The sequence below is a fragment of the Cheilinus undulatus genome, linkage group 14 (genome assembly GCF_018320785.1).
Source record: "Cheilinus undulatus linkage group 14, ASM1832078v1, whole genome shotgun sequence".
NCBI lineage: Eukaryota > Metazoa > Chordata > Actinopteri > Labriformes > Labridae > Cheilinus > Cheilinus undulatus.
This window is the reverse complement of record NC_054878.1, coordinates 48,579,337-48,603,771: the sequence shown is the minus strand read 5'-3', so window position 1 is coordinate 48,603,771 and position 24,435 is coordinate 48,579,337. Positions and strand designations below refer to the sequence as shown.

The window sequence follows — 24,435 nt, the reverse complement described above, 5'->3', positions numbered from 1 at the left end:
GTTTCCAGAGCCATACTCCAAACCAAGAGTAATAGGAAATCTCCCAGATTGCCTTGCAAACCATCTGCATGAAGTGTGCAAATGCCAGTAGTTTCTGTTTAGATAGGGTCTGAAATGTACAAATTTCTGCTTATTTAGGAAAAGTGAGGCCTGATGAATATAAAACCTAAGCCTTGTCTTTGAATAGGAGGTGGTTTTCACCCAAAAACAATTCTACATGTGAGGACAAACGGCTCAACCTACTGCTGAATACAGATCAAAACTACTTGTAGGAAGTCATTTACACATAAGCTTTTTAAAGTGCTGAAGATGTCGGTATTTTCATTTAGTGGGCCCTAATTACCCAGTAATGAGTGCTAATTATCATCAATTATCATTTCTCATGAATAAAGTGGTAATTACTCTTGAAAAAATTGACATTTTACTGAGTATTTACTTGGAACAAAGGTAATATTAAGTAAACATTTACCTACTAATATTACATAAATACCTTAGTAATAAAGTAGCAATTCCTTGTAATGTTGTGGCAAATATCTAGTAAATAGATGGCATTTTAACCCAAATCTTTCCCTAATCCTCTATCCCTAGCATTAAACCCCTTACCCTAACTCCCAAACCCTAACCCCCCAACCCTAATCTCCTAGCTGTAACCCCAAAAAACCTAACTCACTAACCCTTATCCCCTAACTCTAACCCCAAACCCTAACCTGCCAACCCTAATCACCTACCTCTGGCTCCCTAAGCCCCCAACCCTAATTCCCTATACCTAACCTGGTAACCCTAATCCCCTACATCTAAGTCCAGAATCCTAACCCACTAACCCTGATCCCCTAGATCTAACTCTGAAATCCTAACCCACTAACACTAATCCCCTAACTCTAACCCCAAACCCTAACCTGCCAACCCTAATTCCCTACACCTAACCCAGTAACCCTAATCCCCTGACTCTGACTCCCAAACCCTAACCTGTTAACCCTAATCCCCTCACTCCACCCCCTAAACCTAACCCCCAAACCCTAATCCCCAAACCTTATTCCCCTAGCTCTGACTCACAATCCCTAGCCCCTTCACCCTAACTCTAGCTTCAAAATTGCTTGAAAATCATTCAGAAAGAACCCACTTTAATTCCATAGGTCAAATAAAGAAATTACATGGGAATTATCAAGCAACATGTTTGTAAAATTATCTTGTTTCTAAGAAATTACTTGGTAATATACCACCTAATCTCCTGTAGAGTCTCTGCAGTATAACCAGGGTTTAGTTTAGGGTTAGAGTGTTGGGTTTACGATAAGATACTACAAATATTATGAGGAATTACTTTATAAATACAAAAGTACTGCTAGTAAAATACTTGTTTTATAGCAGTGTTAATACTTGGTAAAATGTTGGCTTATTATTCAGTTTTTACCAACTTATATTTGAGGAATTACTAGATAATTACTGAGATAATTATTATTGGCAATGAAAGTAAAAGTTAGAACTGGACCTGAGCCTCTGACTCAACAATCCAGGTGTGAACATTATGTAGATTATTTAGCATTCATGGAAGTGCATGCTCTGACAAGTGATGATCTGCTCCACATCTGCATTCAAAAGACTTTAATTCACATCTTCCAGCCAATCAGAAACAAAAATTCACGAAACACAAACTTTAAAGTTGTCATTGCAGTCCCTGATGTAAAGTCATATTTGCAAAGGATGCACTCTTCAGGGAGGACACAAACCAGAGCCAATCATGCTGCACCGGGGCGAGCCTGTCCCCCACCGGACGCCTCGGAGCTGAAGCAAACGGGAGGCAGAATTTATCACTCTCAGGCAGCCTCTCCCAAAACTCCTCATCTTTTTTTTTTACCAAAAGACACCTCTTTTTTATTCTCAGGCATAAAAAAGAACATAACTTTGTGTTCCCTGCTTTGAACAAAACCAAGAGCGTGCTTGTTGCACTCAAAGCTCCGTGATGAAATAAAACTTTTAGCACAAAAGCCTGGGGTTTCATTGAGGTATCACAGCGACAGCAGCAAACATGACCAGTGTATCCAACAAGCTTTTGTCCAGCTCTTCTATCAGGACTTAAAGAGGTTCCCGATGGACAGTTTGTTGTTTCTATTCTGCATGTGTCCTATTCTTCTCCGGTAATGTCCTCAGCATGTTTAAGACGTTTGAATTCATTCACGTATTTTTTGACTGGACTGTCCAGGTGTCGGCCCAGCCCTCACGGACTCTGCTGCTCCATGTTATCAATCAGAGGGTCTTTCTTCATGAACTGCAGATGTCTAATGGACCTCCACACCCCGACATAGCTGTCACTAACAGACTGACCGGGGGTGGCGTTCTCTTTCTGGATGTGCTCTCTCTGCATCTCCAGCACCTCCTTTTCGGTCATGACTCGAGAAGTCATGCCTGCTTCCTTGTCTCCTGTCCACACCTCTCCGTTTGCCAAGCCAGCCGGTGCCAACTGATCTGCACTGTCACTGGTCAGCACCCCCTCCATGTCCTGGTTTCCTGGATCAGATCCAGCCCCGTCATCAGGCCCGTCACCATTCAGCACTGGTTTCTCTCTGTAAGGCTCCCCTGGTAGACCACCATCTTTCCCAGACTCCTCCAGGTCCTCGTATAAGCTCTTCTTCTTCGTTTCATAGTACTTGACCACACAGTAGGTAATGGAGCCGACTGTGTTCACCACGACACCCCCGATGAACAGTCCCGTAGGTGCCACGTCGTTGAACGCCAGCATGCCGACGGTGATGGTGGCGATGCTCTTCACGACCCCGACGAAGCTGGTGGTGACGGCAGAGTTGATGTAGGTGCAGTGCAGCGTGGTGAAGTTCATAGCACAGCCGATGAAGATGCAGAAGACGAAGATGGCCGTGATGTGGGGGTCCTTCCAGCCCTCGTACGACCACATGTTGATGGTGTCCATGGAGATGAGGGAGCACACTAGAAGCACCTGAGACAGAAGACGAGAAGAGTCAGCGAGGACGAAGGAGACAAAAGATGAGGGAAGAGACAAGAAGTCGACTTTGGAACCAGAACAGAAAGGACAGAGAGACATCACTGATGCCAAACACTACTGTGACCATCAGACAAGACAACAGCACTGACATCACCACAAACACACCATCCCCACTGTGGAGCACGCTGGTGGCAGCATCATGCTGTGGGGATGCTTCTCGGCAGCTATAGGTACGTTAAATAACATTTAAGTATTAAAATGCACACATGTAGGAGATCGGGGTCGTCAAACTCAAGGCCCGGGGGCCAAATCCGGCCTGTGGAACAGTTATACCCGGCCAACAAGATCATTTCATATTCTTATTATAACTGAACCTAAAATAGGGGGTCTGCAGATTTCCTCCAGTATAAAAATGTAAACTTAATCTTGATGATATAAAAAAAAACCTTAAGTCATAAAAAATAAAATAAAAAAGCAAAAAGGAAACAAACAAACAAACAAACAAAACAACAAAAGGTAAAATAATAAGATTTAAAAAAATGTGGGGAAAAAAATTTATTTGTATTTTCATTTCATATTTTCAATTTTGCAATTGCATCATTCTGACTTCAATCTATTATTTGGACTTAAATTTCATAATTTGACCTTTAACATTTATTATTTTGACTTTTTATCTCATATTTTTACTATCTTAAATGTATGATTTTGACTTTTTCAACTTATAATTTTGACCTTTTAGGTGCACCATTTTAAATTCTAAGTCATATCTTTGCCTTTAAAACATGACTGTGACTTTCTTTTTTATATATTTGGTTTTCAAAAGCATTACTTAACATCTAACTTTGTGTTTTGACCTATTGAACTAATGAGTTTGACTTTTTTATCTCCAATTCAAAGCCTTTTAACTTACCATTTTGACTTTTTTAATTCTCAAAATCATTTATCATCAGTGCTAATTTTTTCCCCATAATTAATTCCTGGCAAAACTGAGGTTGACAGTTTCTGGTTAAATGTGGACCCTGTTTGGCCCTCAGGTTAAACCTTAAATCAGGATCCGGCCCCTGCTGTGATCGAGTTTGAGTAGATCATAGTGGTTTTTAGCAAAAACAAAGAGCCTGTATTGAAGTCTTTAGTGTAAGACTTTACCAAAAACGATGTTATAGAGCAGTGTTACTCAACGCTGCTCAACCAAAGAGCCAAACTGTTGAAAAATACATTTGCATGGCCACAATCTAAGTGGTGAAAAGCAAGAGTTAGAATAAGTTAAAGGTGGCAAAAACGGTGGAAAAAGCAGCCAACACTGGGAGAAATTGGCAAAAATGGGTGAGAAGTGACCAAAATAATGAGTTCAAAGTTGAAAACGTTGAAAATAAATGAGAGAAAAGTGACCAAAATGGGCAAAAATCAGAAAAAAGGTTGGAAAAATGGACAAAAATGGGCATTTAATTGCAAGAGGCAGCTTTAATGAGCAAGAAAAGGCAAAAAGGGGCAAAAAATTGCAAAAAGCAGGAGAAAAGTGGCAAAAAAGGGAGAAAGTGGCAAAAAAATGAGTTACTGGTGGCAAAAAATGGTCCAAAAGTGGCAAAAACATGGAGAAAAATGAGTGAAAAGTGACTAAATTGGACAAAAATCAGAAAGAAAGGTGGGACAGATGGGCAAAAAGCATGAAAGAGTGGCAAAATGGAAAGTAAGTGGTATTTATTTTCAAAAGGCAGTTTAAATGGGTGAAAAGTGGCAAAAAAAGGTGACAAAAGGGGCAAAAAAATTGCATAAAGCAGTATTAAAGTGTCAAAAAGGGGAGAAAAGTGACAAAATATAGTGGCAAAAGGGGCTTAAAGTGGCAAACACTGATAGAAAAGTGGCAAAAGAGGGCAGAAAGTGGCAAAAAAAAAATGAGTTACAGGTTGCAAAAATGGTCCAAAAGTGGCAAAAACAAGGAGAAAAACAAATGATAAGTGACTAAAATGATCAAAAATCATAAAAAAGGTGGAAAAAATGGGCAAAATAGGAAGTTAGTGGCATTTAATTGCAAAAGGCAGCTTAAATGGGCAAAAAAGTGTCAAAAAAAGTGACTAAAGGGGCAAAAAAATTGCAAAAAGATGGATGAAAGTATCAAAAACTGTCTAGAAGCAGTAAAAATGGGATTAAAGTAGTAAACAGCTGAAAATCAGGGCAATGGAAATAAAATAGAGGTTGACTACTAAAGCCTACTGTATAAGTGTGGGAAACAAACTGGTTAATGTTACTTGCAATGGATAATTTCTGAGGTAAAATTTTCATATTTAAGGTTTTCTGGGGGAATAATATTTCAAATGAAGACATGAAAGAGCCACAAACCATTAAAAATGAGCCACATGATTAGTGTCACTGTTACAGAGGATTAAAAAACAAAGCAGAATAAGAAAAAAGCAAATGAAATCCAAGGGAAAGAGAAAAAGCCAAGGAGACAGAAGCAGGGATTCAACAGCAGAATTATAGAATAATAAGAGAAAGTTAAAAATAATAAAAGAAGAGCAGAAGATGGACCCTTCCCCAGCCTAGTGCACTCTCTATGACTTTATTTAGGTCCCATACCGGTGAGGCCATGATGGCGATGGCGTACTGCGCTGTGAGTGGTCCATATTCACTGTCATGACTGGTTTTCTGGATCAGGACCAGGTAGGAGGCGTGGATGATGACCGCCAAAACGCCCGTGACGTAACCAAAAGGATCCCCGGTGAGATCTCCGGCACCTGAAGACGACAGACAAGATTCAAACTTCAGGATGGAGTTGATACTAATAATCACACCACAGCAGCAGATCAGGATGCCAGGCTTCAGTGTCGGCCTGATAGTTCTGATTACCACAAACAACCAAACATCCCGTACCTGGTGCCTGGGACTTCACATGTGCTGCTATAATTTTACTAAAGTCACACATGACATGACCTTCAATTCCAAGCTGAGTTGGAGAAATGCATTTGTTCTCTATTTGACTTTCTCATCTACGCTAGGGTTCCTTTAACTCAGTGGTTCTCAAAGTTGGGGTCGGGACCCCATTTGGGGTCGCGAGACACTGAGAGAGGGTCCTTAGCTGCCTTAAGAAAACAAAGAACATTTTGAATTACACTGTTGCCACTTTACATCTATTTTGCCTAACTGTAACCCATTTCTATTACTTTTTTACCACCAGTTTCCTAATTTTAACACATTTTTGATTTAAAACACATTTCTTGTCAATTTCAAACCATTTCCACCTTTTTCTGCCTGTTTTTGCCACTTCTAAGTAAAATCTTGCAACTCTCTGCCTATCATCCCCTCTGTTCACACATTATTGCCACTAAAAACCCCTTTCACCACATTTTAAGCCACATTTCACAATTTGATATGCCCATTTTGCCAGTTTCTGCCTCAGCTAACCCATTTTTGCCAGTTTATCTCAATTTTCATCCCATTTCACCAAATTTCCACCTATTCTTGCCACTTTAACGCCATTTCAGCCACTTTTGAATCCCCTTTTATGGTTTTATACGCCCATTTTGCCACTTTAACCCATTTTTGCAGTTTTTTTTTTATATATATATTTTTTGCCACTTTTATTTAAATTTAGCATTTCTAACCCAATGCTGCTACTTTTAAAATCTGTTTTCACCACATTTCCCACCATTTTTTTTGCCATTATTAACCCATTTTAGCTATTTTCAACAAATTTAATTCTGAATTTAACAAAAAAATTTACATTTTTAAGAGGGCCACTTACTACACAAATGAATTAAAATGTGTTTCATTGGTAAGAGTGGTTATTATTCAGGTTAAATATAAAATACCACAGCTTAACGTTGCAATGGACCAGGATTTTGCCGGCCCCCAGTTTGGCTGGGCCCAGAAAGCTCTCCCATTTCCCCCCTAATGGGCAGCCTTGTTTGCACATGACTATTCTAGGGGCGTGTTAGCCACCTTCAGGTACAGTGGGGGTCCCCAGACTCTGGCACCTTTATTTTGGGGGTCCCCAGACTCTGGCACCTTTATTTTGGGGGTCCCCAGACTCTGGCACCTTTATTTTGGGGGTCCTGGGCTGAAAAGGTTGAGAACCCCTGCTTTAACTAAACATTTGCCTAAATGGAGGCGTGGTTAACTTACACACTGAATACATGCATTGGACTTAACTTTCACGATGTAATATTGACATTTTTCCAGCACACATCAAAGAGGAACACTTAAAAATAGACTAGAAAGCAGGAGAAAGAGAGATGGGAAGAGTGTGGGAGTTTTCAGAGGGGAAAGAAGAGGAAGGAGGAGAGTAGATGAATGAAGTCAGACAGAGGAGTAGGAGGAGAACGAAACAGAAAGATGGAGAATTAATCCTGAGCCGAGGCTGCATGTGGGCTGGAGGAGTACAATGAAGCTGAGACGGAGTAAACACTCCAGACCAGATACAAAACAGAGGGAAACTGACACAGCTTCTCAAAGATGAGAAGACTAGAGAGCTGCAGTTTTCAACACGGATATGATTGATATGGACCAAGTGCAGCATGCAAAAACACATTAGAGGTCCTATGATGTAACCGGCAGCGATCCTCTTCCTACTTCCACATCTACGCTTCATTGACAGCCTGTATTTAAGCCTCTTTGCATTCACTTCTACCATGTATTATGCCAGGTTCTTCATGAAATATGCCTAAGCTCAGAAGACTTTCATACACCATCAATCATGATCTATAATGCAGAAAAACCCTCTTTAATGTCAAAGTGGAAACAGATTTCTACAAAGTAAGGTCAAGTAAATAAAAATCTGTGATGTAAAATGTGTGACTGCATAAATATTTCCCCCCACAGCTCTGAGTCTGTGGGGCTAGGTCTTGGTCAGGACATCTGGACACAAGCCTTCCAGGGCCAGCTGCTGAGAAGCATCCCCACAGCATGATGCTGCCACCACCGTGCTCCACAGTGGGGATGGTGGTGTCTGATGGTCTCAAAGCTCCATTCTGGTCTCATCAGACCAAAGAACCTTCTTCCTCTTGACCATGGAGTCTCCCATAGTCCTTCTGGTGAACTCTAGTCCAGATTGAATCTGAGTTTTCTTCAACAGTGTCTTTCTCTTTGCCACTCTCCCATAAAGCTCTGACTGGTGAAGAACCCGGCCAACAGTTGTTGTCTGCAGAGTCTCTCCATCTCAGCTGCTGAAGCTTGGAGCTCCTTCAGAGTAGTCATAGGTGTCTTGGTGTCCTCTCTCACTAGTCTCCTTCTTGCACGCCCACTCAGTGTGTGAGGACGGTCTGATCTAGGCAGATTTACACATGTGACATATTCCTTCATTTCTTCATGATGGATTTAACTGAACTCTGGGGGATGTTCAGAGACTTGGAGATGTTTCCCTCTCCATCCCCTGACTTAGACTTTTCATTAACCTTCTCTCTGAGTGTTCTTTTGTCTTCATGGTGTAATGGTAGCCTTGTTTCACCAACTGTGAGACTTCTAGCACCGATCATCTGGACCTCTGTTGAATTAGGTTGGTCACTTATTTCACATGACAGATTTTTATTTAACTGACATTACTCTGTAGAAATCTGTTTCACTTTGGCGTCCTTTAGTTTCTCCCACTTATTTGGGATCAGCAGGACCTGATAAATGAAAACATTAGCCTGGTCTTTGGATGGGAATTCCTTGAAAATGTCCTCAACCAAATTCTACACAAATTCCCTAAAATTTCAAAGAAATTACCTGAAATTTCTGTGGAAAATCCTGAACATATTTCTAAGGTATTCCATAAAAGTACCTTAAAATGTCTTTGAAGTCCTCAAACATTTCAGTATAACTTCATCATAAAGCCTAAACATCCCAGTAAAAAAGTTCTCAAAAAAGCTGCGTTAGTTCCTAAAGAATTTCATAGCTAATTCCGTAAAAAAAAAAAATTAAAAAATTATCCAAAATTTCATGAAAGATTCAAACAAATTCTTTCAAATTTTCATGGAAATTTGTAAGCATTTTAAGGAAATATGCCCACCTCTAAATTCCCCCAAAAAATGAAAATACATTTCCTAATGTCCATGAAAAGCCTTGAAAATTTCCAAATAAATTTCCCAAACATCCCCCAAATTTGACCATATTCCCATGAAAATACCAAAAGCAAATCCAAAGCTAATTCCCCCAAAACTTCCAATCAGATTTTCCAAAATATAAAACATTTTCCCTAAATTCCCAACAAAATGCTTGAAAATTTCCAAGAAAATTCCCTGAAATCTCCAAACAGCATATTCTCCTATTATTTGAAGCAAATGACTTAAACTTTGGTGGCAATCTGGACAAATATCGCCAAAATTCTAACAGCAGAAATGACTGCTGTGTTGTAGGAAAGATCAGATGTAATGTCCTCATATGTGCATGCAGGGTCTTAAGAGGTTAAAGAGGTTTTTGTTAAATTCTATTGATCATGATTGATTTATAAAATCAATAAAAAGGTAAAAGGGTTGGGTGTGGGAGGCATGAAAACATCTGCAGATTTTCTTTTACCATCAGCAGCTGGAAGCAAAATGTATTTAAGAATGAATTTGAGTGCAGCGTACGTGCACAAGGTTGTCAAAATGACTGTTTCACACTTGATTAATCCACGAGTGTGGAAGGCGATTATCTCCCAGATTAAACTCAGAATGATTTCATGTTTGGACCCCCACCGTGTCTGAGAAACGCTGAGAGACGCAGCAGAGAAGATTGATTAAGGAAATGGATTATCCATAGTATTTTTGTAAATGAGCTCAGGAACATTAACAGTAATGGAAGAGGAAATTTTACTGCTGGAAAGATGATTAAAGGATCTCTACAGGAAGTGTTCACCAGCTTCACATTCAAAGAAAAGCAGCTTGGATTTCTAGAAAGAATCTAAAATGATGTGTAACTCAGAATGTGTTTTCATTTTATCCTGCACGGTACAACAGGAAATCAAGTGCTTTATTTTCTCCCTCCCCATAAAATAAGACATAAATGATATCAAGGTTAGAAAAGTATGGATTTTTTTAAGCAATAAACAGAAGTGAAAACATGTGGAAAGTTACTGCAACTTTAGTGTAGCAGAAAAATAGTTTTTTTTCTGCAAGTAATGTCACGTTATGGAGTTATTGTTGTTTTAGAGCGTGATTTCTCCGATTTTTCTTTCCACTTTTCACTACTGTGTGTGTGTTGGATCAGTAGCATTGGTGCTAGCATCCTGGCTAACAGTTACCTCAATAAGAGCTGAAAAGCATAGCAAGCTATTACTGGGTTGAATAGGTGTTAAAGTGATTAATTTGTGCTATTTTTTTTAAGATTTATTTTTGGGCATTTCTGTGCCTTTATTAGATAGAGGAGGACAGGGGACAGAGTCGGAGACAGAGTCGAGAGTGGGGGAGAGACATGCGGTGAAGGGCCTCAGGCCGGATTCGAACCCGGGCTGCCCGCGTACACGGGGAGCGCCTTTAACCACGAGGCCACCTGCTCCCCAATTTGTGCTATTTTTAACCAAGTTAAACAATTTTTCTACCCATTTTTGCCACTTCCTATTACTACTTTTGACCCATTTTTGCTACCTTTTTTGGAACTTTCTGCCACATTGAACCCATTTTTGCCACATTTTGCCACTTCTTGCATAATTTTGCTATTGTTTGGCCATTTTTTGCCATTTTCTCCCATCACTTTTAACCCTTTCTTACCACCTTGTAGTAACTTTAACCCTTTTAGCCACTTTTCTGCCACTTGTGATTTATTTTGCCACCTTTTTGCCACTTTTTGTCCTCTTTTGCCTTTGACCACGTTTTTGCCCACTTTTATCCCATTTTACCACCTTTTACACAGTTAATCCTTTTAGGCCAATTATAACTCATTATTGCCACTATTTTGACACTTTCAACAAGTTTTTCCAATTTAACCCATTGGTTTGCCACTTTTTACCAGTTTTTGCCCATTTCTGACTTTGTTTAGCCACTTTTTGCCCATTTTTGCCATGTTTTTTCATCACCTTTAACCTATTTTTGCCACCTTTTGCCCACTCTTGCCATCTCCATGATCCCCCAGTTGGCTGGGCCCCAGAAAGCCCTCCCCTTTATCTCTCCTTATAAGCCACTTTGACTGTAACTTTATTTAAAGTCTGTTTTGTATCGATTTAAATGTGGCGTGCCTTGAGATTTCGGCTTAACCTTAGGTGTGCCTTGGGTGAAAAAAGTTTGAAAACCACTGCTCTAGAGCTTTAAAGGACTAACTTTACTACACTCACACTGATTACTAACAAGTTTTCTTCCCCTCTTGAACCCCCGTCTGACTTTTCCTCGTAGTCAGGATCACGTGACTGCAGGACTATCATGGAAAAGCAAAGACATGTTACCAGCTAGTGCGGCTCCCCCGGTGGTGATGAGCACGGCGGTCGCTACGCCGATGGACGGGATGCCGTTCCTCAGCATGCACACGCCGATGCTGAGCGTGAAGAGCGGCAGGCAGCGCTTGAAGACGACGTACATGGGCAGGCTGAGGCCGCGCAGAGACCACAGGGTGAGAGTGGACTGTAGCGTGGAGAGGATGCACACGGAGGCAAACTCCTGCAGAGAGAGAGAGAGGAGCAAACACAGAAAGCTTTCAGAGGACAGTGGAGCAGCTTACATTCACTCTCTGGAGACAAACGCCGACCTTAACAGCAATAACTGCATCCAACCCGGTGGGACCGGCTCGATGTCCCCAAACGAGAGAGGACCTGCCCTCACGTGACGATCTGACTTACATGTACACAGCGTTTACAGTCCAGGCCAACCTCAATGACAGAATGTCCACAATCAGCTCTGCCCAGATTTGCAAACACGGCTCTTACAGGGTGCTGTCAGGGTTCACACTGAATCTCATGCTCTTTGGGTCAATCCTGGCCTCGTGTACGGAGAGATACTCAGAGGTGTGGGTTCTGGATCTAGCAGAAGCTAAATGAATTAAACCAGGGGTCATCAAGTCCATGTGCACAAGGGCCAGATTTAGTCTTGACTCTGGGGGCCGGACTTCCAAATAAAGAAAAATTAAATCAATATTTTGTTCTGGTTAACGTGTTATTTTATTGGACATTTTTGGGCATTACCAGTGAGATCTATCCTGATCTATAATGCCGTAGACCACAAGGAGACAGGCATGCCCACAGAATTGACTGGGCTCCTGAAAATCCCAGAGAATGGGCCTCATGATTATGATTTAGCACCAATATGGTGTTTCACACTTTTCACTACTTCACTGCTTCATTCTGCCGTTTCTGCATCATTTTGTGCCATTTTTAACCCATTTTTGCCACTTTTTGCTTTTTTAATCACTTTTTAACCCACTTTGTTGCCTTTGCCATTGGCTATTTTTGCACCATTTTGCCACTTTTTGCCTCTTTATCCCAATTTTTTGCCACTTTTTAACTTCTTTAAACCACTTTTCTTGCCTGTTTTAACCTTCCTCTATCCATTTTGCCTCTTTTTGTCTACTACAGCCACTTTTCATGACTTTTTTCACCATTTTTGCCACTTTCAACCCATTTTTGATATACTGTTTGCCCCTTTTTTCCTTTTATACTAATGTTTTGCCAAATTTTAACCTCTTTTCACCACTTTTCCTGCAAGGTTTTGCCCCTTTGTGCCACTCCACAACCCTTTTGGATGCTTATTGCCCATTTTTGCCACTCTCTAACCCCTTTACACCACTTTATCTGGCCATTTTTGCCAGTTTTAAAACATTTTTTAATAACTGCTAATAATGGCTGACAAGTGAATTTCTGTAAAAACAGATCAAATGTGAAGTCGTTCTAAAACTATTTGAATATTACTTGCTTCTGGGGTGGATTTAACAGCTGCAGACATTTAAAGCCAAAAGATACTCTTAAAACCACAGCATCTTCTTTTCCTGCTTTTCTGAATTAAAAGATCTTCTGGGGGCCAGACAGGAAGATATGGGGGGCCTGATTTGGCCCCCGGGCCACCAGTTGATGATTAGCGAATGAAACCTTTATGATCCCTAGGGCAGGGGTTCTCAAACTTTTCAGCCGCGACCCCTGAAATAAGGGTGCCAGTGACCGAGGACCCCCGCTGTACCTGAAGTTGGCTATTTAAAAACAGAGTTAAAATATGTTATAAATAGCTAAAATTGGTTAATAACAGCAAAAAATGGCGGGAAAGGTGGTGAAATTAGATTTTAAAAGTAGCAGAAATGGGTTAAAAAATAAGAAAATAGTGGCAAAAAGGCAAAAATGGGCATATTAAGTGGTGAAAGGGGATTTAAAAGTGGCTGAAATGGTGTTTAAGTGGCAAAAATAGCTGGACATTTGGGATGGGGATGAAAATGCATGAGGAAGGTGTGTTACAGCTCCTACTCCAAAAAAGTTGGGACGCTGTGTAAAATGTAAATAAACACAGAAGTCAAAGATGTGCACATTTCATAAACCCATACTGGAGTCACAATAGAACAGAAAAACATATCAGATGACATCAGACATTTCACCATTTCAGGAAAAATATGAGATCATTTTGAATTTGATGGCAGCAACACATCTCAAAAAAGTAGGAACGGGGCCACAACTGTGTAGCATCCCCTCTTCTTTTAACAACATTCTGTACCAGTTACTGGGAGAGGAATGTTGTCCCATTCTTATCTGATGTTGGATTCTAGCTGCAGCCCTGGGTCGTCTTCCTTTTCTCATGCTCCAAATGTTTTCTATTGGTGAAAAGTCTGGACTTGAGGCAGACCAGTTCAGCACCTGGACTCTTCTCCTGTGAAGCCATGCTGCTGTGATGGATGTGGTATGATGTTTAGCATTGTCTTGCTGAAATAGTCCAGGCCTTCCCTGACAGAAGCTGGGTTTCCATTACACTTAGAAATGCGCAAAATCGAAATAGCGCAACAAAAACTGGTAATGGGAACACGTGTATTTCAAACAAACCTACAATTTCACTAAAAAGTTTTTTCCCTTTCATGAGGAGGTTTTTCAGGCGTTTCGTTATAGAAATATATCGCAAAAGTGTAATGGAAACACTTTTTCTGCATTTACAAGTCACGGGACGTGACGTACGGTGTCACATGACCAGTCACTCTGAGACAACATGGCGCAGTACGTGTAGACAGAAGAAGAGACGAGACTTTTCTTAACATCATACTTCTACCCTTATTCATGGCTTCTGCGTTACATATGGACTTTACCTCTGAACTGTCATCTGTTGCTTTCGTCTTTTGTTCAAAATGATCAAGGCAACCGCCGTAGACGTAACCAAAACCGTACCGACACGCAACAGGTTTTGAGCGTCAAGCTTCCCTGCAGCGGATTCACGCCAGATGAGATTTTAGGAGAATAGCAAGGCCTACGCCCAAAACTCCCACCAATGGAAACGCATTCAAAGAACAATTGTACTTAAAATTTAAGAAATATCACTTTTATTTGGTGAAAAACTGTAATAGAAACCCAGATAGAGACGTCGTCTGGATGGGAGCATATGTGTCTCTAAAAGCTCTCTCTGCTGTTCAGCATTGAAACCCCATACCACCAGAGACGCAGCCTTTCAGGTTCCTCTGACCACAGAACAGTTTTCCATGTTTCCCCTGACCACAGAACAGTTTTCCATGTTTCCTCTGACCACAGAACAGTTTTCCATGTTTCCCCTGACCACAGAACAGTTTTCCATGTTTCCCCTGACCACAGAACAGTTTTCCATGTTTCCTCTGGCCACAGAACAGTTTTCCATCTTTCCTCTGACCACAGAACAGTTTTCCATGTTTCCCCTGACCACAGAACAGTTTTCCATGTTTCCTCTGACCACAGAACAGTTTTCCATGTTTCCCCTGACCACAGAACAGTTTTCCATGTTTCCTCTGGCCACAGAACAGTTTTCCATCTTTCCTCTGACCACAGAACAGTTTTCCATGTTTCCTCAGTCCATGTTAAATGAGCTTTGGTCCAGAGAAGACGGACCTTGGTGGTCCTGGATCCTGTTCACATCTGGCTTCTTCTCTCCATGATCCAGCTTTAACTGTCATTGGTGGATGGACCGGCCAACTGTGTTGACAGACGATGATTTCTGGAATGATCCTGAGCCCATGCAGTGATTTCAGTCCAGAATCATGCCTGTTTTTATTGCAGTGGCCCCTGAGGGCCCATTCAGCCTTGTCTCTTGCTCGCAAAGATTTCTCCAGATCATAATATTGCTACAAATAATGAGTACAAGTCTTAATTTGTAGGGCTAGAAACACTGAAATGCACCATTTTTTTTTTGGCCTTTTATGAAGTATTCCTTCCATAAGAATTGAAGAGAGATGTAGAGCAGGTTTGTCTACTTCAGAGATTATAATCTGGGACCTAATGTGGACTCTTGGTCTCTTGAAACTGGATGAACTGCAGGTTTTATGCACCTCATTCTCACCATACGTGGTTGTGGTCTGGTCTAAGCCAGAGCGAGGCTGAGGTACTGGTTCCTGACCTGACGTACACAGCAGGGTTTCGCATTCAGCACTGATTGCCAGTGGAAACTGGAGCCTGTTCATTGTTTATTCATTGAATATTGAGCCTTTGTCATGCCTGTAGGACTCTCATAAACATGATGTTATTTCCTCCAATGTTAACCCAATCATGAAGATCTTTGATTCTCAGGTCATGTGGGAAATCAGCTGAGGAAAACGGTGCTAATGACGTCTTTGTGGGTCTTTTTCACAGAAGACTAGGGTCTGAGTCCTGTATGCTGAGTCATACATCTCAGTCAAAGATGCCATAACTCCTGTGCTTTCACCCTGTAGCTTTGGGCGCTAAAGCTTACCAAACAGATTCACCTTAACAGGATGATAGACCAGGGAAAATGGATCTTAGGCCAACACCCAAGCTTTAGCATTAGCTTGTATGCAGCCATGGCGAAGCACCAGATTTTACAATCTTGGGGTGAAAAAGTCTCAGAGATTTACTGGACAAGCCACAACATCAGAGCCTTTTTACGCCAGCATAGCGAGATCTGAATTTATCATGAGGCAAATATGTGATATAGAGGAACATGTAGAGTCAGTCTGACTGGGTCAAAACATGATGGAGCTGAGACGTCTGTCTTTGGTGTTAAAGGGTGTTTTATTAACCTGTGATGTTTCACACATCCATCTGGTAAACCTCTCATAGACGGCGTTTGGGAAAGGGCAGAGCCTTTGATAAAAAACTCAGAGTGTGATTGGATGAACGTTCTGTCTGTCGCATCTTTACGGGCCAATCAGAGCAACAAAACACGTGACGTAGCACGACTGAGGAGTAAACTCCATAGAGAACTTCATAACGGTAACCATGGCAACTGTAGACATGTCAGTACTCGACTTTTGTTGTTTTTGAAAAGAAAACAGCTCACTGCTGTTCTTCGTTCTTCTCTTAATGAAGAAATGTGGTCAAGTTCTGATAAAACTGGCGCTTCAGCAGCATCCACGCTGATCTCTTTGGCCATAACTGCACCGGCCTCTTGTTTCTGCTCGCTTACTTCACGACTCTGCTGCACCAGAAAGTACTGCCCCTCATCGCTGATTGGTCCTGTCACTTTCTAACCTAGATGTGAGCTTTACAAGATGGAGTCACCAGTGAGAAACAAGGAAACGGGAGAATCCATCTGCTATGCAAGGTTAATGTTTAATATCATTGGTTTCCAAGCAAATTTTGACTAAAACCATGATAAAGTAGTTTTTACAAAGGTATTTTGATAAGAAAAGCATGCGCGGGCCTTTTTAGGGTTTTATTAGTAAAACAATTTAAATACTAGAAAAGCACTCAGAAGCACAAATCTCCACCATAAGCCATATTTCCCAATAGTGAAGAAAACTTTGAAAAATTCCTGGATCCGTCCACATGTACCCCCACCATGGGGGTGATTACTCCCTCCCCCTGACATTTCCTGAAAATTTCATCAAAATCCGTCAACTTTTTGAGTTATGTTGCTGACAATCTAACAAACCCACCCGATCACATGACCTCCTTGGCGGAGGTAATAAGTTGATTTTTGATGGCAGTGTGTCACTTTTTCTTCTCCCTTTGGGTCCTGGGGGCTTTGTTTTTGTGACGGTTTTATATCATACGTATCCCCGATATCCCTCAACAAGTTAAAACAACGTCTGGGGATCTGTTAGGGTTATTCTCAGTAGTAGTGAACTCAAAAACAAGCTTCACCTTTTAGTCCAGTTTCCTTAATTTAAAAACCATCTTCATTCATCAATGAGACATAAGGAGTTAAATCAGGGGTGTCAAACTCAAGGCCCGGGGGCCAAATCCGGCCTGTGATATAGTTATACCTGGTCCGACAGGTCATATCATGTTTTTATTATAAGTGGCTCACCAGTATGAGGTCTGCAGATTTCCTCTTAAATTAAAATGTAAATTTTACCTTGTAGGTTTGAAATACCCCTGTCATCCAAATTGAAAAAAGAGGAAAGAGAAAAATGATTAATTAAGAAGCCAAGATGGTGGGAAAATAAAATTAATTTTTGTTTTCATGTCAAATTTTCAATTTCGCATCTCAAAATTAGCACTTAAACTTATGATTTTGGCTTTTCATTTTATATTTTAATCTTTTAGAACAACATTTTAAAAATTTAATTTTGAATTTTATCCCACATTTTGGTCCCTAAAAACTCAGTCAAAAATTTAAAACCCGTGATTTGAATTTTATCTCTTATTTTTACCTTTTAAACTCATGACTGAAAATTGAATCCCATATTTTGACCATTAAACGTATCGTTTAGGCTTTTATCTCTTTCTTTACGTCCGCCAAGGAGGTCATGTGATCAGGAGGGTTTGTTTGTTAGATTGTTAGCAACATAACTCGAAAGGTTGTGGACCGATTTTGATGAAATTTTCAGGAAATGTCAGAAATGGCATAAGGAAAAACTGATTAGATTTTGGGACTGATCCAGATCAGCATCTGAATCCAGGAATTTTTTAAAGGATTCTGTTCTATTGGGAGATAGGGCTAATGGCGGAGGTCTGCGCTGTTACCACTTTACACCAGGAGGTGGCGGACATGAGTAACTTCAATCCCAGCAGCATTTTTGGGTGTGTTTCTATTCAAAGTTTTGGAGTTTATAGAGTTTGAAAGACGCATGCCCGGTTGAGGAGACGAGTCGGAGCGTAACAGAGAGAAAGACAGAATTGTAGCGAGAATACTCACAATGCTGGGAGGAATAGAGGAATATTCACCCTCTGACATGACTTCCAGTCGTCCAGTGAGACCATGGGTGAGACTGTCAGTGAATCTGTTGGCACCGGCAGGCAATGCTCCCACCATGACAGACCACGCATAGTAAAACCAGTGCTATGCCTCACTGTGTTTTCGCCCGGCCAGGGAGGGAGTAATCGGCGAATGCCGTGGTGGGGGTTCATGTGGACGGATCCAGGAATTTTTCAAAGTTTTCTTCACTATCGGGAAATATGGCTTATGGTGGAGATCTGCGCTTGTGCTTTTCTAGTTCCTTTTTAACTCATGATTTCAACTTTTATTTGGTATTTTGATGTTTAAAACTTGTGTTTTCTTATATTTTGACCTACAGAACTTGTGATTTCAAATTTCTATTTAATATTTTTGCCTTTTAAAATCTTAATTTTGAATTTTAATTCCGTGCTTTGACCTTTCTAACTAATACGTTTGTCTTTTTATTTCAAATTTTGAGACTTTAAATGTATAATTTTGACTTTTTTTAATGTCAAAATCATCCATCATCAGTTCTTTTTTCCATATTTCATTAGTGGTGAAAATTATGTCGACAGTTTCTGGTTAAATGTTGACCCTGGTAGGTCCTCAGGTTGATCTAAATTCAGAATCCGGCCCCTGCTGTGACTGAGTTTGACACCCCTGAGTTAAATAATCCTTTCTGTCCCTCCTAGACCTCCAAACAAGACAAACCCAACTCTGAGAGTCCAGTTAGATCTCATCAGACTGATATGGATGATCCACGGATACTAAATAATGTCAGTTCAATAAAAATGTATAACTGCATAAATATTCACCTCCTTTAAAGTGGCTGACCTAATTCAACAGAGCTCCAGATAATCAGTGCTACTAGTCTTATAGTAAATCAGTATTCCTGGCTATCATTCCACCATGAAGACAAAAGAACACTGATGAATCAGTATGAGACCCATCCACACAGACTCAGAGCTGTGTTTGCAGTCAGAGGTGACTCTATTTCATTCACATTACTTTGTAGAAATCTTTTCACATTGACTTTAAAGAGGGTTTTCTGTCAGAAAAGCTAAATCATATTGACCATGATTGATTTATGAAATCAATAAAAGCTGAAACATCCAAGAGGGTGAATACTTGTTTAAAGGCCCTGTATTTCTTCAGAGTTTTATCAGTGACACACTGAAAGTTTATTTTATTTTCTACTGCAGTGTGTCTCTTGTTTTCATGTGGGCCTTTGTTGGGACGGCTCCTCTAAAAGTATGGCTAAGATGCACACTGGTCCCCACAATGCATTGTGGAGCCTGCCAGCAGACAGCGAGCAGTGTAGAAATAAAAGAATGTTGCAGAGTAAGATTCTAATAACCACGCAGTTGAACTACAAATGAATGCATGTTTATTGTTGTAGAAATCTATTTTATTGCTTTTTTTAAAGTGTGTTGCTGACTCAGCAATAAAGCAGAGACCCTAAATATGACAATGTTAAAGTCCCAGGATGTGGAGATGCCTGACTGTTCACCTGTGAGTCAGTAAGTGGTGGTAGTACGTGGAATTAGACAAAGGCAGTGATTGGAGCTAAGTCACTGCTGCAGTGATTCTGATTTCAGCCACTGGAGGCAGTGTTGCTTCTGACCCGTCTTCATGTCAGTCTGTATGACATTTGACCCTGTGCAGAGTAGTTTAATTTCCACAGGATCCTCTGAGCTGTTCATCATCCTACACTATAAAGAAGGGATGGGATGTTTAGGTAGCTTTAGCTGCCTCTCTTTTATGGGTCACTGAAGTGAGTCCTGGAGGGACGGGTTATTTTTAGAGACAACACAGAAATTAACCTGAGTTTAAATAGGATCACAGATTACTGAAGTCTACTCACACCTTTTAATTATTCAGCTCTCCCAGTAATAATGAATGTCTTTTGGTTCTTCAGTTAATTCATGAACTCTGAATTAATCGTGATCTCTTGAGATAATAAATCTGGATTTACCCCAAGAAAACATCAGAAACTCCTTCACTGCTGCGAAACTATTGTCGCTATTCAATGACATGAAGAGCACTATGTAAATATATACATATATATATATATATATATATATATATATATATATATAAAAGCTGTTAAAAAGCTACTCCAAAAAAAAAAACATGCTAAGATACACTATATTGCCAAGAGAATTCACTCACCCATCCAAATAATTGAAATCAGGTGTTCCAATAACGTCCATGGCCACAGGTGTATAAAATCAAGCACCTAGGCTTGCAGACTGTTTCCACACAGACTTTTTTTAGCCTGTTGATTTTAATAAGGTATAATATAAAAATAAAGGCTTGTAGGATTGAAGGTGTAGGCTTGAGCTTATTTCCCACCATGGTGTGAAAACAGAGAAATATTCTCTCACTATCAGTGTTAATTTTGGCAGCTATTTTTTAATTCTAGTCTTAGTCTTTAGATGAAATGTCTGTCAGTTTTAGTCACATTTTAGTCATTTCTATCCTTTTTGGTTTTAGTATAGTTTTAGTCGACAAAAACTCAAAACACTTTAGTCTAGTTTTAGTCGACAAAAACTCAAAACACTTTAGTCTAGTTTTAGTCGACCAAAACTCAAAACATTTTAGTCTAGTTTTAGTCGACCAAAACTCAAAACATGTTAGTCTAGTTTTAGTCGACAAAAACTCAAAACACTTTAGTCTAGTTTTAGTCGACCAAAACTCAAAACATTTTAGTCTAGTTTTAGTCAACAAAAAAAACAAAACATTTTAGTCTAGTTTTAGTCGCCAAAAACTCAAAACACTTTAGTCTAGTTTTAGTCGACCAAAACTCAAAACATTTTAGTCTAGTTTTAGTCGACCAAAACTCAAAACATTTTAGTCTAGTTTTAGTCAACAAAAACTCAAAACATGTTAGTCTAGTTTTAGTCGCCAAAAACTCAAAACATGTTAGTCTAGTTTTAGTCGCCAAAAACTCAAAACACTTTAGTCTAGTTTTAGTCGACCAAAACTCAAAACATTTTAGTCTAGTTTTAGTCAACAAAAAAACAAAACATTTTAGTCTAATTCTAGTCGACAAAAACTCAAAACATTTTAGTCTAGTTTTAGTTGACCAAAACTCAAAACATTTTAGTCTAGTTTAGTCGCCAAAAACTCAAAACATTTTAGTCTAGTTTAGTCGCCAAAAACTCAAAACATATTAGTCTAGTTTTAGTCGACAAAAACTCAAAACATTTTAGTCTAGTTTAGTCGCCAAAAACTCAAAACATATTAGTCTAGTTTTAGTCGACAAAAACTCAAAACATTTTAGTCTAGTTTAGTCGCCAAAAACTCAAAACATGTTAGTCTAGCTTTAGTCGATGAAATGTTATGGATTTTGAATGTCCAACAAAAACTACATTACATTTTAGTCTAATTTTAGTCATCCTAACTAAACTTAGTTTTGTTGGATTTAGTCATGACAGATCTATTTCTGTTAGTTTCAGTCTAGTTTTTGTTATGGGAAAAAGGCTGTCGATGAATAGTTTTAGTTATAGTTTTAGTCGACGACATTAACACGGCTCACTTCAGCCCCACCAGATTTGATAAAAAACTGAAACCTTAATATTTACTGCAAGTTATCTATTTTCACTAATTTGCTGTTTTTTTTTAATCCTGACTTCTTTAAACGCCGTCTTTTGTAAAATGGATATCGAGTTCAGTTTTATGTCACAGATTCAGGTCAGGATCACAAAACTATCCTCCACTATAAAGGTTTCAAAAATGGAGAAAATGGCACCTTTTCCCCGCACTTTATCCATGGAGGACCCGCTGACCCCTAGAAATCTGACTGAGTTTAGCTGGAAAACGATTGTGCAGATCATCTGTGTTTATAGGAGCAACAACCCACACCGGCCGAGGAATCTCCCTGCATGATTTCTGTGTGGATGGAACATTTTCATGGAGCTCGACCAGAGAAGGAAATGTAAGCCCAGCCTTTGTCAAACCATTTCTACGCTGCATGGACGGCGCCTCTGTCAATCGGCTGTCACGATTTTGATTTAACAGTTGTGCCAGTAAAGTCAATGAATCCCATCAGTCCATCAGCCACTCAGCCAAACTGTCAGCTGGTCAATTAACCAGTCAATCAGTCAATCAGCCAATCATCAAGTGGGAACACCAACCGGCACTTTTAGCTATATTAGAAAGACGAGGAGGCGTCTACTCTCCTAACTGTGGGCACGATTCCCTCTCTCTTTTATTTATGAATGTAGGTTACCTTATTTAGACCCAAATCCATAATGAGTGGACATTTTTCCCTTTGATTTGGCTCAGGTTGATGCTTTAAATCTCCAGTCTGTTGGCGAGGTTAAATATGACTGCAAAGTTTAGAAAGCACCAAGCACCTCTGTCTTTATCACACAGCTAATAGCTTCACTTCTGCATGGCATCACTGGAAATAAAAACAGTGGCCATTTAAAGGTTTTTCCTCATTTAGAAAAGGATTTTTGCGTGCAAATTCTTGACTAAGGCATCATCTGTGAAATTAGACCTACTGCACCTCAAAATAAGAGGCTGTATGAGCTGTAAGCCAGCAGATCAGGATGCCCAGTGATATGTTCTTATGATCTGAGCCTTTCCATGTGAAATGTTGCAGAGATAAAGACTAAGGTGCAGCTCCAGACACCCTGGGTACCGTAGCTGAGGAGAGGTCTTACCTTGGATAGCTGCACGCTGAACGGTGGGATCTTCACCTTCCCCAGTCTCCTGAGGATCTCCAGAGTGAGCGCTGCGGTGCTGCTGGTGAGGAGCTGGATGAGCGTCAGGAACTTAAAGTGATAATTACTGATTAGAAACTTCAGCAAAATGTTCAAAGAGCCAGAGAAAACTCCGTGCGCAACGGCCACGGAAATCCCCAACAGCCTGCTCTTAAACACATCCATGGTGCTGCTCTGTTGGTCGCTTTTCAAGAAAAAAAAAGCCACACAGGAGGTTAACGACTACTGGCCCACTTTGGAGAGCTCTGGTCTCGGGAGTGATGGGGGAGGCTTGTATTTTACGCACAGCCGCGACGCACTGATGCTGGAGGAGGAAAAAGGACGTGAGGCTGCAGAAAGCCACGCTTGGATGCTTTGAGAGGAGGGATCACTCTGCATGAAGTCACTTTAAACAAAAAGAGACCTAAAGGTGTAAAAAAAACGAGATGGAGAGAGAGAGGAAATCCCTTTCTCCCTGGCTAAAGCACCATTTCAGCTTCAAAGAGAGAAAAACTCGAAAACTCGCTCATGGTTTTCTGTTTGAATGCTGAAGACAAAGAAGGATCAGCAGGACACTTCGCTCATGACTTTTCTGTGCTTAGAACCGGAAAAAAAGAAACCTTCCTTAACTTGGAGACACAGAAAAGAGAGGAAGGAGGGAGTCCTGGGGAGCTGAGCTGCAGCAGAGTACAGTAGGAGCTCAGCAGAAGTACAGGAGGAGTACAGTAAAGAGGAGGTCGTCCTCTGAGAACGAGAGAGTGAAAGATGAGTGCAGAGGGAGAGAGAGAGAGAGAGAGAGAGAGAGAGAGGAGGAGGAGGAGGAGAGAGAGGGAGAGAGACAGACAGAGAGTGAGAGAGAGAGAGAGAGAGAGAGAGAGAGAGAGAGAGAGAGAGAGAGAGAGAGGAGAGAGAAGAGTGAGAGAGAGAGAGAGAAACGAGAGAGAGAGAGGAGCAGGAGAGAGAAAGAGAGAGAGAGAGAGGAGAGAGAGAGAGAGAGAGAGAGGAGAGGGAGAGCGAGAGGAGAGGAGAGGGAGAGAGAGAGGGATAGAGAGAGGAGAGGGAGAGAGAGAGGAGAGAGCAAGAGGAGAGGGACAGATAGAGGAGAGAGAGAAGACAGGGAGAGACAGAGAGAGAAGAGGGCGAGAGAGGGGGAGAGAGAGAGGGAGAGACAGAGAGAGAAGAGGGAGAGAGAGAGGGAGAGAGAGAAAGGGAGAGGGATAGAGAGAGAGAGGGGGAGAGAGAGAGGGAGAGAGAGAGAAAGGGAGAAAGAGGGAGAGAGAGAGAGGGAGAGAGAGAGAGAGAGAGAGGAGGAGGAGGAGAGAGAGAGAGAGGGAGAGAGAGAGAAAGGGAGAGAGAGAGAGAGAGGGAGAGAGAGAGAGAGAGAGCGAGAGAGAGAGAGGGAGAGAGAGAGATAGAGAGACAGGGAGAGAGAGAGGGAGAGAGAGAGAAAGGGAGAGAGAGAAAGGGAGAGGGAGAGAGGGGGAGAGAGAGAGGGAGAGAAAGAGGGAGAGAAAGGGAAAGAGAGAGAGAGAGAGAAAGGGAGAGAGAGAAAGGTAGAGAGAGAGAGAGAGGAAGAGAGAGAGGGAGAGAGAGGGGGAGAGAGAGAGAGAGGGGAGAGAGAAAG

General features: G+C 40.8%; 1 protein-coding gene across 1 annotated transcript; it reads right to left on the bottom strand.

Moving 5' to 3' along the window:
* Positions 1–1,753: 1,753 nt before the first annotated feature.
* On the bottom strand, positions 1,754–23,223 carry LOC121521773 (solute carrier family 35 member D3). The gene is made up of 4 exons (XM_041805936.1): positions 22,773–23,223; positions 11,283–11,493; positions 5,528–5,685; positions 1,754–2,947 (listed from the first exon to the last, which is right to left on the bottom strand). The coding sequence occupies exons 1-4, from the start codon at positions 22,995–22,997 to the stop codon at positions 2,213–2,215; spliced, it is 1,329 nt and encodes a 442-aa protein (XP_041661870.1). The 5' UTR covers positions 22,998–23,223; the 3' UTR covers positions 1,754–2,212.
* Positions 23,224–24,435: the final 1,212 nt, after the last annotated feature.